The sequence below is a fragment of the Gymnoscopelus braueri genome (genome assembly GCF_963280865.1).
Source record: "Gymnoscopelus braueri genome assembly, chromosome: 21".
NCBI lineage: Eukaryota > Metazoa > Chordata > Actinopteri > Myctophiformes > Myctophidae > Gymnoscopelus > Gymnoscopelus braueri.
In genome coordinates this window covers 47,159,913-47,177,069 of record NC_137623.1, presented here as the reverse complement: position 1 = coordinate 47,177,069, position 17,157 = coordinate 47,159,913, and the positions used below count along the sequence as shown (strand labels likewise).

General features: G+C 42.6%; 1 protein-coding gene across 2 annotated transcripts in view; it reads right to left on the bottom strand.

The window, feature by feature from the left end:
• Positions 1-16,955, bottom strand: part of LOC308077513 (sorting nexin-16-like) — a 28,484-nt gene extending 11,529 nt beyond the window's left edge. For both annotated transcript variants that reach the window (XM_080418255.1, XM_080418256.1), the window contains exons 1-7: positions 16,808-16,955; positions 15,977-16,259; positions 9,463-9,549; positions 4,308-4,456; positions 3,537-3,606; positions 3,120-3,256; positions 2,457-2,579 (exon numbers count right to left, since the gene is read on the bottom strand). In XM_080418255.1, coding sequence (XP_080274381.1) covers positions 2,457-2,579; positions 3,120-3,256; positions 3,537-3,606; positions 4,308-4,456; positions 9,463-9,549; positions 15,977-16,259; positions 16,808-16,944 — 986 coding nt within the window. In that variant the 5' untranslated portion in view covers positions 16,945-16,955. The remainder of the gene's footprint in view (positions 1-2,456; positions 2,580-3,119; positions 3,257-3,536; positions 3,607-4,307; positions 4,457-9,462; positions 9,550-15,976; positions 16,260-16,807) is intronic.
• Between the last annotated feature and the right edge of the window lie 202 nt (positions 16,956-17,157).

Here is a 17,157-nt window from a genome sequence, read left to right as displayed (position 1 = left end):
CATTTTATCTCCTCCTTCTATTCCTTGTTGTACTCGCTGGACTCCCTGGAGGTACAATCCATCCACAAGTGGGAGAGCGATTTTAACAATGTATATATCGAGGACGACTGGCAAGAGGCCATTGATTCTGTTAAAAATGTGTTCACCTGTAATAGATTAAGAGAAACACAATATAAAATATTTCACAGGCTGCACATCACACCTGTGTTACTAAACAAAATGGACCGTTCAAGATCTCCTTTGTGCTCTAAATGTCACACAGATCTTGGAACCTACTACCACTACTTTTGGGAATGTAAGTGGATATCTAGGTTTTGGGGCTCCGTGGCACAAGAGTTAAGTGGCATCTTTGGGGTTAGGATAAAGAAGGATCCGGGAGCCTTCATTCTGGGACTCCCTTCCAAAGAGATTAATCTGACACCCCCACAATTTAAGTTACTTGACAAATTCTTATTATTAGCTCGTAAATGCATTTTAATCAATTGGATCAAGGATAAGCCCCCTACCATACAACTTTGGTATAAAGAGATCTTTGGTGTACTCCCCCACGAAAGACTGTGTGCAGTACACAGAGGCAATGAAGCCTCGTTTCTGAAATTGTGGGCCCCACTAATAGACTACTTCCCCGCCGAAATCTCTCGGATCCTTCTAAAAGGCCAATGTACTGTGGGCCGGAATCCTCCCCTTAGATAGGACAATGACGATTATGCCGATGCTTAAATGTGACTATGAGCTATATGGAGTGTTGTGACCTGTCCTAAGTGCCTGGCTATGCTATGCTTTTTTTGTTTTTCGCTGTAAACTGATGATGTTGATGAACAATGGAATTGGAGGACCCCCCCCCCCCCCCCCCTTGTTTGTTTGACCATGTTTGTCATGTTTGTTAAAAGTATGTCCATGTCAGTTGCTGTATGTGGAAAATGTTAAAAACCCAATAAAAATATAATAAAAAAAAAAAAAAAAAAAAAAAAAAAAAGCAATGAAATGCAGCAGCACTCTTATATGTGGTTTGGCCACGGTCCATGGAGCCATGTATGCACTGCCTGGCCATCAATAACCCCTCTAATGTGATTGGATTACTTCTAAAGAGACTGGGGTTGATAAAGCATCCTCACATACACAGCACATACACAGCTCAATATGACAAGACTTCTATGAAAACAGAACTGCTGTATATAAAAAAATATCCCACATACTGTTTATAAATTCCAAGATTAATCATGTGAATAACAATGGGCTCTATGCAAAGCAGCCATATTGCAAGAAATTGGGCCGCTTTAACAGGTGTTACCAATCATTGTGCAGGTCGCACAATGCTCCTCTCAACCTCTGGGATACATCCTGCTCACATGAGGATATTCACTTTTTTCTTTGCTTTACAAGGAGCTTTTAGCTTAACAGGTGTTACCAATCATTGTGCAGGTCGCACAATGCTGCTCTCAACCTCTGGGATACGTCCTGCTCACATGAGGATATTCACTCTTTTCTTTTACAAGGAGCTTTTAGCTTAATACGAGGGTGGTGTGATTTATTGTGGGAAAGCACAGACATACATCATGACATGGTGCACATGAAAGTGGGTCAGTGATGCATTATGTATGCACACATGTACGTGTGCTTCACTGTGTATTGTGTGTGAACGCAGACTGGATCCTCGCTATGGCTTTCTTCCACCGGCAACGGTCCGTGGCAACCTCATGGTCGATACCGCGTGCTTTCATATCAGCCAACACGGCCGTCTGCCAGGTCTTCCCGGGCAGGCCAGTGGATCTAGTCCCCTCCAAGTTAATCGACATTACTTTCTTCACCCGGTCGTTCTCTTTCTACGTGTCTGTACCGTCGCAGTTTGCCTCTCCTCTCCACATCCACTACGGCCTCCGTTCCCTTCCTCTGTCTCAGCTTCCTTCTCTCCCTCTGTGACACGCCGCGCATCCATCTAATCATCCCTCATCTCTTCATGCTGTCTCACTTCCATACGTCAATGACGCAGGCTGAGTACACTTGGCCTTTCATCTTCAGGGATGGGGCTTTGGATGTTAAGAAGATGTTCAGCATCTTCCAACCACGTTGTACCAATTGCAGTCACCGCTAGACCCCCCCCCCCCCCACCCCACCGCATACGTCTCCCTATCTACTACAAGCCTCTCTTGCTCAACTGCATCTGCCTGTGGAACTGCTCCCCTGAACCGCTGACACTTGCATGTTCTGCTTGCAGGCTGCCTTTTACTCCACTGCATCTCCGATGGACTAATTTCTGACAGCCCTTGCACTGGAGAGTTATCTTCTACTCCCTTTCCACAGAATCCACATAGCCAGATGCATTGACGTGTGTGTGTGTGTGTGTGTGTGTGTGTGTGTGTGTGTGTGTGTGTGTGTGTGTGTGTGTGTGTGTGTGTGTGTGTGTGTGTGTGTGTGTGTGTGTGTGTGTGTGTGTGTGTGTTAGTGCTATGCGTTACCCGTCCTCTGCAGCCATGTCCTGGTCAGCCTCTGCAGTGGACGACTCCACATCAACGTCCACACTGCTCTCACTGCCCTGAGCCGACAGAACACATGGAGACAACGGACTCACACACTCTCCACTGGGACACACACATACATACAGAGAGAGAGAGAAAGATAAGTGGCTGGTAACACAGTCACATCAGCACTGTATCGCATGTGTGTATAAAAGCACATATTTACCCTGCATGGTATGTGTGTGTGTGTGTGTGTGTGTGTGTGTGTGTGTGTGTGTGTGTGTGTGTGTGTGTGTGTGTGTGTGTGTGTGTGTGTGTGTATACAATTTATACTGTGAGCTTGTACAGTAGATCGGCTAATTTTGGTGAATACATTTGGTGTAGAGGGGGAAAAGAGTGGATCAAGTACAGAGCAGGTTAGCGTTAGTAGGGTCAAGTATTAGTTTACTATGTATAGAGTGGTTAAACAAATACATACTTTATGCACATAGGGTTTGGTAACAAAGCCACGGCTCCATTTCAACGTTTTACATCTGTGAAAACCTCTATTGTACAGTAGGTGTTTATGTGTGTGTAAGTGTACATACAGTATAATGTGTGTGTGTGTGTGTGTGTGTGTGTGTGTGTGTGTGTGTGTGTGTGTGTGTGTGTGTGTGTGCTGACTTGAAGTGTCTCTCCAGCAGCAGTATGGCTTGATCCCGCTCCTCCAGCCTCCTTCTGAGAGACACGATCTCCTTCTGTTTCTCCAACACCTCCTTCTGGAGACGGTAGTTGCTCTCCTCCAGAGTCTCACAGAACGCCTGGGGAGAGAGAGAGAGAGAGAGAGAGAGTGTGTGTGTCAGAGTGGGATGGGGAGGTGGAACAGGAGGAGAAAGAAAAAACTGAGTGTGAGAGAGAGAAGGGAAAGTGGAGACAGAGAAGAGAGGTGAGAGGGCCAGGGGAGTGAACAGAGGACAACTTTGCCAATGTACTGGTGTTGTTACAAAAACCTCAAAACACCTCATATTGAGTGCTCATTCAACTCTGAATAGGGGTGGGTGATATTTACAAAATCCTACGCACGCACACACACACGCTTACCCGGCTCTCCTCAAGACTGTCGAAAGGACCAGGTGGATCATCTAGACAGAGGAACTCTCTCACTGCCAGGCTGTCAAGGGGAATAACAAAGGAAGAATACAGACTTTTTTAAAGAGCAAGTGAAAAATCTGGGAATTGTTAGCACGGGATCTGTTGATGCAAATGTGTTGGAACCGGTTCCGGTTCCCAAACCTAGTTCTAAAGTGTTTGAGTGTGTGCACTCATGCCTGCAGGCACAAGGCAACGGTAATGAAAGATAACAGGGATCAGGCCCGAAATTCCACTCAGGACTTCAAAAGTCCTGAGTGGAACCATTGCCTGACAGAGGAGTTCAAACACAATCAGTCTCTCTAACCAACACACACACACACACATATTTTTTTAACCATAACATTTTTATTATACTGTACTTGTGGGAGAATTTGGCCCTAGCAAGTATAGTAATACATGCACACAAACACACACACACACACACACACACACACACACACACACTGGGACATTTACAAAAACATATCTGTCGAGTGGGAACCATAAATGTTCAGGCAATGAACCAGAACTTTCCAGAAATAGTGAAAAAAGCATATCTACAAGCTCACAAAAATTGCAGGGGGATGCATATTGTGAGCTTGTAGATCGGCAATTTTCACGACTACTTTAGTAGAGCATTAAATGCCGAAAAAAACCCAGATAAAAAGTAGCAATTTGGAGATACAAGGTTTGTGACTGACAACGTCACTAGTACATTTACACGTGGACTACGGTATGTACCTGTTGGCAATGTCCTTGTGTGCGACCAGGTTCTGGAGGAAGGCCTGCAGACCCAGCTGTCTGTCCTCTAGGAAGTCCAGGTCATAGTTGTCTTTGAACCAGCGCTTAGGAGGCAGCGACAGACGGAAACCTGGGAACATCTCCTTCAGCTAGAACCACACACACACACACACACACACACACACACACACACACACACACACACACACACACACACAGTCAGACAAAATGTCAGAGCCAGCTGACACGGGACAAACGTGGACTTTGTGATTTCCTCAACTGACAGGAAACAAGTTTGGCATTTATGCTTAAAACGAAGCATATACGTATACAGTATGGGTGACCTGGCTAACCCAAGTAAGCCTTGCCAAGTCATGTGGCCCATAGGGCAGGAGCATATCTCCTGTTTCTGTAGGCACGAGGCGGCTTGAAGTACATCCCGTGGGCATGATGCTAGTATGTCACAGGGACTTACCCCCCAATCCAACCCTTTATGCTGAGTGCCAAGCAGGGAGGCATCGGGTCCCATTTTTATAGTCTTAAAGGCATGACCTGGCCGGGGGATTGAACTCTCCAACACTACCGCAAGGCTACTGAGCTGGTACCACCTAACCTGCATAACTTTTACTCTCTGACAATTGAGATTGTCAGGGGCTTGCAAAAGGTAGTTGAAACATGAAAAAGCCAGTTTCTTGGGAAACAATCCTCCAATATACTGTACTGTAACAGCCTATATTTGACTTTTTTGCCGATGTATCCCAATTTTAGCCACTTTTATCCTGCCGTATGGTACAGTATGCAAGGAGCATTAACTGGTGGGCCTGCATGGGTGCAATCTGAGTCTTTTTAACTACATTTTAACCAGATTTACTAAAGTGAAAATCTTTCAGCAGTATAATCGCACCAAGTCCTTAAAAACCTCTTTGTCACGCACTTGTCATAAACTTCATGAGATTTGGCCAGAGCAATTTATGGGGCATTTTTCACAGTTTCACACCGTGGCGAGTGGCAATGAACAAGAGTCGTATGCTCAGCAGGAGGTTGTGATTAAAAGTGTTGAAATGTTCTCATACTTGGTAGTGCATGAATTAACGGTGGTCACGATGGACTGCAGAGAGAGAGAGAGAGCCGTCTCAGACAAGGTCTAAAACACCTACTTAACATTTAGCGCAAGCCCATTACTACTAGGGCTGTCACGATCATGAAATGTTACTTGACGATTAATTGTCATACAAATAATTGCGATTGAACAATTTAATTGTGTTTTGGACATTGGAACATTACATTTCTGTTTGTCTTTTAGGCTTTGTAAACAAAACTTGCACAGGGCCAGATATGAAAAATAACTTAAACATATAAAGAAATGAATGACATATTTGACATGAAAATAAGAGGAAATAGGCGATCTATTTGCAAGATCTAATTTGGGAAAATGTATGAATATTTTTCAACATGGAAACGATCATGACGATTATGCAGAATAATTGCGATTATCTCAACTAATTGCCATTAGGCGATAATGTAAATAATACCTGTGACAGGCCTAGCCATTACTGGCAGCACCACGGCACGGAGGTGTCGATGGTTATGGTATTTATTGATGCTGCCCTGACATTTGGACTGTCTACGGACAAGTGCCATGTCAGTGGTTTTCATGTACGTGGAAAATGTGTGCAGCTTTAACCATGTCCGTTCTCATCTTTGTCAGTGTTGACAGGAAAGACAATCCCATCTAAAGCAATCTCATCCATGTCTGCGTCCGGGCCAGAAGTCATTAGTTCGATCCCATGCACCGCCAACTCAGTGTATGAGTAGCACGGCTTGGGTGCGGCAAGTCATATGGTAAGCACTGGGAGCTGATAGTAGGTGTTGCGCTCCACCTCAGCAATCCATCTCCTAGGGGCCCCAGCGCATTGAAACGGGTATAGACCTACTTACTTACTTACTTACTATGTCTGTGTGCTAGGGTTTTAGAACAAAAACTATAGTTCACATACTCATATTCTGTATAGTGCTCTCTCCAAAACAGTTGGAGGTGTTACCGACAAAGGTCTCAAGTTACATCTCATATTGGTGGCAAAGGTCCATTAACTGAGACCGGATCGGTTTCCTTTCAACCATGGAAAAGCCACAGGAACGGAGAAACAGGACGTCCACACCCTGTGTCTCCAGACCACTGCTTTAACACTGGGTGTTCCTCTCCTCTGTCAGGCACTTGCATTCTGCTAGCCTGGAGCTACTGTGCGTTTAGACTTGTTCCACCTGTTCCTCTGCTGCTGCCTTTCGAGTTAATGACGTTTCCTAATAACCTTTTATTTGCCATAAACAATACCGTAACTGAAAGTGTCTTTTTAATGTCGTCACACCTAGCTGCAACATGGCTTTGTTGTTTAATTGTTTGCATGTGCTCTAGGGCAGCGGCTCCCAAACCTTTTAGCTGAAGAGAAATTTGATGTCTCCCTGGAACCCGAGGTAGTGAAAATAGCTGATAGCGGTTTTCAATTCATGAAAAAAAATATGATTTTTTAGGAAATCTTTTGAAATAATAATAATTAAAAACAAAATGTATAGGACATTTACTCGCGACCCATGGGGTCCAAAATGGGTCACAGCCCAGGGTTTGGGGAACCACGGCTCCAGGGGGAGTTCCTCGAAATCCAGTTGATTTTCACAGTGCATCCTAAATAATAATCATCATCATTATCATCATGTGCCGTTAATGACAGCCTGTCTGTTTCTTTTTTTTCAAAACATTCTTATCCCACGATTTTGCAACCCCATTTTTTTCACCCAGTGCCAATTGTCTAAGTAATCCTGGACGCTACACTCCCTCTGCCAGCCTAGGGAGAGCCCAGAGCCGAGCTCATGCCTCCTTCAATGCATGAGAGCTAACAAGCCTTCTTATCACCCGACAGGGGGGGGGGGTTTCCCCGGTTGGACGTAGCGCGTGGAAGGAACACGTTATTCAGGCATGCAAACAGCCCCGAGGTGAAAAAGGTGACAACATGTCGTTTTCTTTCGGGTCAGGTGTCACACAATTGCCCTATTTGGGTTCAAAAAGGTGACTGTAGCTGAAAAGTGACACTTTTGCATGTCTGGTTATTCCAACCATGTTCCTTTCCCCTCCATCAGGCGCCCCGGCTGACCAGGGGGAGGCAGTATAGAGACCAGGATTACTGCATGTTTTTGTGAGGGTACCTACCCTAGGGGACACGGGTAGAACATGCAAACTCCACACAGTCTGTTTCACTTGCATTCAGACCAGTACTAGTAATGACAGGGTGTTCCTGTCTTCTGTCATGTCCTTGCATAAAATAGCCCGGGGCTACTGTGCATGTTTAGACTTGTGCGCCACCTGTTCCTGCATGTGTTTCGCGATAATGACATGTCCTAATACTTTGTTTCCCGTAAACAATACTGTAACTGCGAGCGCCTGTCAGCAGGCCCACCAAAATGGCTTTGTTGTCGTCTTGATTTGCATGTGCTCAAGGGGTAGTTCCTCGAAAATCCTAGTTGCCTTGTCATGATTTTCGCAGTTCGTCAGAAATAATCAGCCTCATACCATCACGGGCTGTTGATCACGGCGCGTCTGCTTCACATCGTTGCTGTCGGGCCGAAACCTCTTATCTCCATATTTTAACTTATGTTTTTTTCATAAGTAGAGCCCTACTTCGTCATACTACAGTGTAACACAAAAGCAACCCATTCAATCCGGAAACGCATCTGTGTCATTTTAGAATTGAGCTATAACCATTATTTTATACTTTGGCAATTCAAAAATACCAGATATACAAGCCATGCTACGAGCTTGTAGATCTGCTATTTTTGAAAAATCTTGAACATTTGTGCAAATCTTTTTAAGCAAACATTTGTAACTCAAATATTTGCTTCTGGAGGTCCCTGGAACAAAATATTTTACAAATGTTCACTTTAAAAATATATATATATATTCAGATTTGCACAAATGTTCACGATTTTTCAACAACAAAAAAATGTAATAGCCAAAGAAATCTAAAATGACACAGATGCGTTCCCGGATTGAATGGCTTAATCAGACATCATGATGCCCGATGATAATCTATGCGACCAAAACATTGTGAATAAAGTAGCAAAGAATTGCTCAAAACGCATCGCGTCTGCTAATTTTGAATTTGGATGCCGAAAACTTTAATATTTTTGGACATGTGAGGTTTCCCACCCGACAGCAACAACATGCATTCTTTCTGAAGACCCAAACGTAGCCCTCCTCTATCATCAGAGAGCCATTCCTCCAGCTGGCTCGGCCCCGTGGGCTGTTTTGAGAGAAAACAGTGGCTCTTTGTGCAGCTCTACAATGGCTTCCACAATGCATACCAAAAACCAATGGGAAAAATGCAGAGGCTAAAGAGCGTTTACAGTTTACAAACGCAGTTTTTTTTTAATTATACTGTATTATTCAAGTTATTTGTCATATCTGCCTGTGCATTGTTTAGTTTACAAAGCCTAAAAGGCAGACAGAAATACAATTTCTAGTCATAATTTTCCAATGTTCAATGCCCAAAATACATTTAAATTGTTAATCACAATCATTTGTGTGGCAATTAATCGTCAAGTAACATTTCATGATGGTGACAGCGCTAGGTGTGACTGAGTTTCCGCTGGCCTTTAGGTACACAATGTTATCAAGGGTCTCCATAGATCAGTGGTTCTCAACCAGTGGTCCCCGGCTAAATGGTGGAGAGTTGGTAACCAAATAGACCCTTATAGGTCTTTAACTTTTGAGAGTGTAAAATGAAACCAAATGGACCCTTACGGGTCCATTTGGTTTCATTTTACTCTCTCAAGAGTTAAATTATTGTTAAACATCTGCATTTCTTAATTAAAGAATAGTTATTTTGATCATCGTTTGCCTGTTATCTCTCCTATGGTACCGCATCAATACAGCATGGAATTGTGGACAAAATCTTATGCAACGATAACAAAATATTCTACGTTTTGGGCTAAATCTCCTCAAACGGTGGTTCCGTGGCTCAAATGCCGGATAAATAATGGACCTTGATATTGAAAAGGGTTGAAAACCACTGCCATAGATGAAGGACAGGGGATGTGATGGAAGTATTATGCATACAACACTTAACGAGTGTCACTGTGCGTACGCATGCACACAATCCCACACCTTGTCGTTGAGTCTGGAGAAGTCTGCGTATCTTCTGAACACAACCCAGCTCTCGTCCTGAGTCTTTCTGACCAGGATCTTGTATACCTACAGCAGACACACACACACACACACACACACACACACACACACACACACACACGCAAACACAAGGTTTTTTCAAGGTTTCAAATTATATATATATATATTATATTAATGTTATACTATTGTATTGTGTTTTTATTGTGATAGGGATCTCCCTTGGGTCTGAAATAAAGATTTAATTGAAATATTATTATAATGTTAGTGTTTGCCAATTACCAATTACCACATGCATGCAATACCCTTGCGGCCCACCAGTGGGGCCTGGCCCACAGGTTGAGAATCGCTGTGCTAAATGATGCTGATTGGGGAACAACACAGATTAACAAGCATAAACAAATAACTGTTGTTGGCAGCTACTGTTTTTTTTGCCATAATAATGTTTAAATGCAAGAACCAATAAAAAAAAGACTGTTTACGAGGGGAAAAATGACAATTAAAAAGTGTTATGGAAAACAAAACAAAAAACATTGGGACCCCAATGGATTGAAGTAAACAGAAATCTATTTATTTGTTTTTAATGAACACTTTTCACAGCATGCATTTGGTGGTGTATATACAGCTTACACTTCAACACAGACTGGGCAGACCGTGACCCATTTGTGAGTAAATATCCCTTTATTTTTCGTTTTCCTACATTCTATTTTAAATGATGAAAAATGTTTTTAATTCAATATTCCTAAAACAAAACAAAAAGTTTAATGAATTAAAAAAAAAAATCAAAAGGATTTCATGAATAAATAAATACATTAGAAAAGAAACTGGTATCGAGCTAAAACGTTTGGGAACCACAGCCCCTACAGTAGATCATTTCAGGTCAATTCAATACCGTTGAATCACTGCAATATGTTGACAGAAATATGCGAGTCAGTGAAAGGGCAGACAACCAAGAGATCATTAGAGAACATGCTTTTGAATTCATTCAATGTGTAGTTCTGGGCCCGAAAAGGACTGAAAAGAGTTGGAACAAGCATCATGGCAATGCAAAGCCTCCTGTGGGAGTCAAGTGTAAAACCTACTCCTAGTGTTATCTGGCAGCGCACAATGAGCAGGAAATAGGAGACAAAATAACATGCAGTACTGTAATCACAAGTACACAATAAATGCATTGTTTCTGTATAATATATCAAGTATAAATCATTCATTTGACCTTGTTTCTCAGCACAAACCACAGCACAGAGACAGAGAGAGAGAGAGAGAGAGAGATTAAATGAAGTTTTACAATTCGATAGGTTTGAATGTTTCATATATTTATATATATTATGTCCTCATTATGACCATGGGTATGCTCTAAAAGTGTGAAAAACCTATTTTTCTTTTCACCACGTATGTAATGGTATAGTTAGAATAATGTTAACACATTGAATGCCAATCGCGTAGATCTACGCGAACCTATTTAAAGCCGCAGCGTGCCAGTCGCGTAGATCTACGCGAACCGCCGATTCCCATGTTAATCGCCCAAGGTGCACTTTCCGATTTTTTTTGATCCATTTCCGTTTCCGGTTTTCGGTCGGAAACGGAATTATTCGGGTTCCGGTTTTTTCGATCGTATCCGCTTCCTGTCTGGGATCCTGTTTAAAACTCGATTTTCTCGGTTTGTTGTTTTTCTCCTCGCTGATCACTGTTTAGCGTGTATCGGCTGTAGCTTCAAGATGGCGGCTCGCATTTGGAAACTGTTTTCGCTGGACGTTTCTCACGGATCCGCTGTGTGTTTAGAACCAAATGAACGCGCACTTTTAACTTATTTAGCGAGGTCTGTGGCGACATGATAAAAACAAAAAAACAACAATAAAACGCTGGCACTGGTGAGTACATTATGAGATTAAACTCTGGCATGGAATGTGTTAAAGGATGCACATGCTACTGTCTTTGTTTATTTCTGAAAACCAGTTTATAGGCCAATGCAATGCTTATATTGTAACCTAGGATGGTCATTTGATGAAAAAACTAAACAATTTCACCCAAACAAATCCCCCCCAAAACATTACTTTTTTGGGTCGTGGTCGAGTATTCGAATAATCGTTATTAATAGACTTCGGGCATAGGGAGGAGTCGAGGAGGAGCCTAGCTACCAGTGACGTATTTCGGCGGCCATTTTATATAGGGTCGTATCAACAGCTGGCCGTATCAACAACAGCATTGACAGCTACTCACAACGTCTCCTGAACACACAGTCTGTGTAAAGTCTACAACACATACACACACAATGCGTGACAGAGACATACCATACAGAGAGAAGCTGAACGCGGATGCAAAGGCACGCTACCTGGAAAAAATTCCATTACATCTGTGCCCCAGATCATGTAATGACAGTGTGCCCAGTCAGAGTCACAATCATTCATTTCATAGACTGGTTCACCTGAACCTAAAATAAAATATAGTCATCTTGAGTACTGATTATTTATATATTATTATTGATATTATTAGCGAAGTATTATTATTATTATTATTATTATTATACTGTTCATTCATTAATCATTGAGCTAGTAAGTGAACTGAACGGAACCTGTGTTGCCAGATTTTGCGAGAGAAATAAGCAACCAGGTCTATGAAAACAAGCCCAAAAGAAGTGGCTTAGTGACATCAGCTACTTGAAAATAGCCGATCTACAAGCTCACGTGAGCTTGTACATAGGCTATTTAAAATAAACTCTTGCAATAAAATAAAGAATACTTTTTTTTTTTTTTTAACATTCTAACAACACAAATGCTCCCTGGCACAGAACATTTTCATGAAAATATTTGAAAACCACTGGTTTAAATAAATAAAAAAAAATTGGAAGCAAGCCTAAATAAGCAAGAACACTTTATAAATAAGCCACACAAAAAAACGCAACCCGCAACGCTTATAATTAGCCGACATGGCAACGCTGATTCTCATCCACACTCGGTCTCATCAACACAACATGTTTATATTTTTATTGTGTGCTGTCATGCTTGTTTGAGCACAGAAGCATATGTGTTAGAGATTATACAAGTTAGATATAGATAGAAGAGAGATGGAAGATAATGTACACCGTCTACACTTGCTGCTTGCTGAACTATGAGCACAGGACTACAGAGTGATGTACCAGGATGTACCAGCGTGACCAGATAGATAGTAGAGAGATGGAAGATCATGTACATTGTACACCGTCTACACTTGCTGCTTGCTGACTACAGAGTGGTGTACCAGCCATAGAGTTAACTCAAGGGTACCAGCGCGACCAAACAAGCTTTAGTACAATGGCGGCCAAAGTGGGCGGAGTTAACGGAGTGACGTAACCTGTGACGTACCTATGCCCGTTCTCTATAGAATTATAGTAGCGGTCTCCTATTTAATCACCAGTCTTGTCTACACAACGCAGCCCAGTGTAGCAGCACATCGTGTTATAGAAGTCAAAAACAGGCAGACCATATAATAATTCAGTTTGCACAATCATTTCTGATCATTTTATATGCTCTGGCTTCCTGTTACTGTTTGCATCTCACACAGCCTGGCTGGCTGGTACTAAACTGTTCACGTCCTTGACTTTATGAGCATATAAAAATACAAGTAAGACACGCGAACGCGGGAAGCGAACACAAACAAAAAAAAATTTATGAAAAAAATGTATTTAAAGAAAAAGTAACCAATAAAAGAAATACCAAAAAAAAGTGCGTTAAAAGGAGCATCTTAGAAAAATCCGAGCCAAAATCCGAGCCCGAAGTATTTGTTCGTAGACCCCCACTTAGTGGGGGTAGAAAAAGTTTCGGAGCGATTCGGGCACTTTTCATTTAACATGGGGTTTCAATGGGGAGTTTTTAGGAGCCTTCTCCGGGGCGTGGCTTCCGGGGGAAGGGGCGGGCTTAAACGCAACCTTGACAGGTGTGTTCAGTTTTCAAAGACCTTTCATTTGATGTATGGTACGTCTATATTGGACATTTACTTGGCTGCACACAGGCAGTGCACACAATAGTGCACACAGAGACGCAGAGAGACACACAAGCCGAGCACGTCTTCATAGTAAGCTCCACTTGCGCGGAGGCGCGCCTTCGGTGCACCTCCTTCCGCTGCGTTCGCAATAATAAATACAATTTTCTTTAGTCTCTGTCTGAGGAGTTTTCCTTAACATTTTATGCAGCGAGCAAGTCTTTTTCTGCCAGTTGTCCTGGACCCAACAGCAGCAACTGAATTCTAGCTCTCCAACAGCGCCCTTGGTCATGTTCACTGCTAATGTGAAATCCTATGTGTGTGTGTGTGTGTGTGTGTGTGTGTGTGTGTGTGTGTGTGTGTGTGTGTGTGTGTGTGTGTGTGTGTGTGTGTGTGTGTGTGTGTGTGTGTGTGTGTGTGTGTGTGTGTGTGTGTGTGTGTGTGTGTTATTGTACAGTATGTGACAATACATAATGGAGGGGGCGAACAAAGAGCCTCGACAGTACACAGAGCTCCAAATCCTGTCTCATGCCCCAGTTGCTCAAATCCTCCCACATATCAGAATTCATCTCCTACACCAATGGTTCTCAACCTATGGAGTCGGGACCCCCAGGGCTGTCCACACATGATTTTGGAGCGGTCCCCAGATGACAGTAAAGTGACAATTTAAGGACTTATAATACCCAATACTGTACCCAAAAAAAGAGACCATTACTGCATCAAGAGTAATCAACTAAACTATAAAAACAAATATTGGCCAAATTGTCAAAATATAAGAGGCAACAATTTTTAAAATAGCTGAGATTGTAGATCGTCTATTTTCACAATATGTATCTCATATCAAACTAATTGTAACTCAACAGTTCCAAGTGCTTGTCAGGGTGGGGGGTCCCCAGTTCAAATATAGATTTTTTTTGGGGGGGTCGCGGGCTGAAAAGGTTGAGAACCACTGTGCTACACTGGTGGCGAACCAAAACAAACCGACCTATTGCTCTACTTGATAACAATAATAATCATACCGGTATATTTATTTGTTAAAGGGTAAGACCACTTTGGTAGAGGTTTGGGTTGTGTAGTTACCTCGTCATGATGTAACTCCAAAGGTGGACAAGAAATAAAAAATAATTGCTCCATTGATTAGAAATTGATAATTCAAAATATGCTCCTCATTGACTTACATTGTACGGTGAAACAGCTCTCAAAGTCACTCTTTTAGCACCTATACGAATGCAAACAAAGTTGATTCAGACAATATAGAACATCACCAAACCCAGTACTGTTTTTTTTTTAAATAAAAATTTCAACTTCCTGTTGATTTTGCCATTTTTTATAAGTAGAAAACCTGGACTGGATCGGCGGATCCGGATCCAGATCTTCAAATAGTAAAATCAACAGGAAGTTGACATTTTTATAAAAAAAACTAACAGTACTGGGTTTGGTGATGTTCTATATTGTCTGAATCAGCTTTGTTTGTGTTCATTTATGTGCTAAAAGAGTGACTTTGAGAGCTGTTTTACCGTACAATGTAAGTCAATGAGGAGCATATTTTTTAATTATCAATTTCTAATCAATGGAGCAATTATTTTTGATTTCTTGCCCACCTTTGGAGTTACATCATGGCAAGGTAACTACACAACCCAAACCTCTACCAAAGTGGTCTTACCCTTTAAGGACTACACATTTGTCACAAATCTCTAAGTGCTACAGGATTGAAAAAACATTGGCATAAAACAGCAATGGTGTAAAAACATCACATTTCAGAACCAATAGTAGTAAACACTCACAAACAGCCAGGTAAGATGTCATTGTAATTTTTAATTTTAGCAATTTAGCATATCGTTTTCAATAACATGCTGAATCGCTAAACAATAACTTTGTTGTTAAACATGTAGAGGAAATCCGTGACCCGTCCAATGTTGACAGCCTCACAGAGGACATCTGTGAGATTACATTGTGATTTAGCCGATACGAGATATAGTTCATACAGTACAACTTCACTACGGAGCTGCACTGCTAGATTTGAGCTATAACCATTATTTTATACTTTGGCTATTCAAAAATAGCAGATGAGCTTGTAGATCTGCTATTTTTGAAAAATCAAAAAAAAGAAATTCACGTTTTTGAATATATATATATATTTAAAGCGAACATTTGTTACTCAAATCTTTGCTTCTGGGGGTCTCTTGAACTACATATTTTGAGATGGGGGTCCACGACCAAATACATATAATTTTGGGGGTCCTTGACATGCAAACGTTTGAGGCAGCACCACTGATAATAGCAACATAGGTTTTTCAGAAACCGGTTAGGATTTAGAAGACATTTGTAGATGCGTTCCCGGATTGAATGGGTTAACCCTTTATACTTTGTAACTCAGACCTATGTCACAACTTTACATGGCACGCTCCGTTTTCCCTCTCCACCAAATCACTTTGCCAAAAATAGCGTATCTACAAGCTCACGTGAGCTTGTAGATCGTTAAGCTGCGCTATAAAATACCAGAAATAAAACGCCTTTTTTTTTTTACACCCGTGTCTCATACCGTGAACTTGGCCCTCTCCTCCATGACCTCATAGCCCAACAGCGTGGGCGTGATGGGCCTCTCCTCGTCACACTGGCCCTCCAGAGAGTCTGGCGTGGCGCGGCGGGGGGGGCAACTGGAATATTCCACCGAGGCCTCCAGAGCCCCGTTCACCCTGGCCCGGGTCACTGGACTCTGGAGAGGGGACGGGGTCCGGCTCCCGCCACCTCTCTCCGGGCACCGCGGCTGGTGCTGGTGGTGGGACCCCTCGCCTCGGCGGCCACCCCTTCCTCCCCGACCCTCCCTGGATGGAGACAGGGGCTGTCATCACGATCATGACATTTTACTTGACGATTGATTGTCATGCAAATAACTGTTTTTGGTATTGAAGATTGGAACATAAATGTCTGTTTAGAGTTTGTAAACAAAAACTGTACAGAGCAGATATGGCAAATAACTTCAATATACAAAGACATGACTGACAATAGTGATGGGTCGTTCATGATCGATTTGTTCAAAAGAACTAGTTCATTGCCGTGAATAAGAACAAACTAGTTCACTTCCTGAAACTGTTTCGTTCACGCTTTCGTTCGTGCCCCCCGTCCCCTCCCCCCGTACACAGGACGGGAGGGCGGGCTGTTCACGTGACCGGACAGACAGCGGTGCGGTTGAGTTGTTTTTCACTAGACAATAGCGCTATTGAACGGTGAACGTGAACGAATCATTTGAACGGCTCATTGCCGTGAACATGAACAAAATCGTTCGTTCACTGAAATTAATGTTTCTTCCCACCACTAACTGACAATGACAGATACCAATCAGGCGATTATGTAACAATTGTGACAGACCTACCTGGATGGAGAAAGAGAATCGGAGCTCCTGGACACGCTGCCTAGTGACGAAGCTCGCTGCGCCCGCCGTAGCTTGCTGCTGCCCCCGGACAAGGTCCTGCCCAAGGGCATGGGGACAGGCACGAAGGGTGATGCCATCCTCCTGAGTTGAGCACTGTGGAAAAGGCCCTGGGAAAATGTAATTGACCTGCTACAACATCATCATGTGCCCAGTAGGACCAAAAAAGGGCTGCTGAACAGGGTCTGCTTGTCATTCCCCGTACCAAATTAAAAAACAAAAGGTGACAGACAGAGCCTTTCAGGCTATATGTGAAGCACTTTATGAGATCTCTCTGAGAAGTGCTATATAAA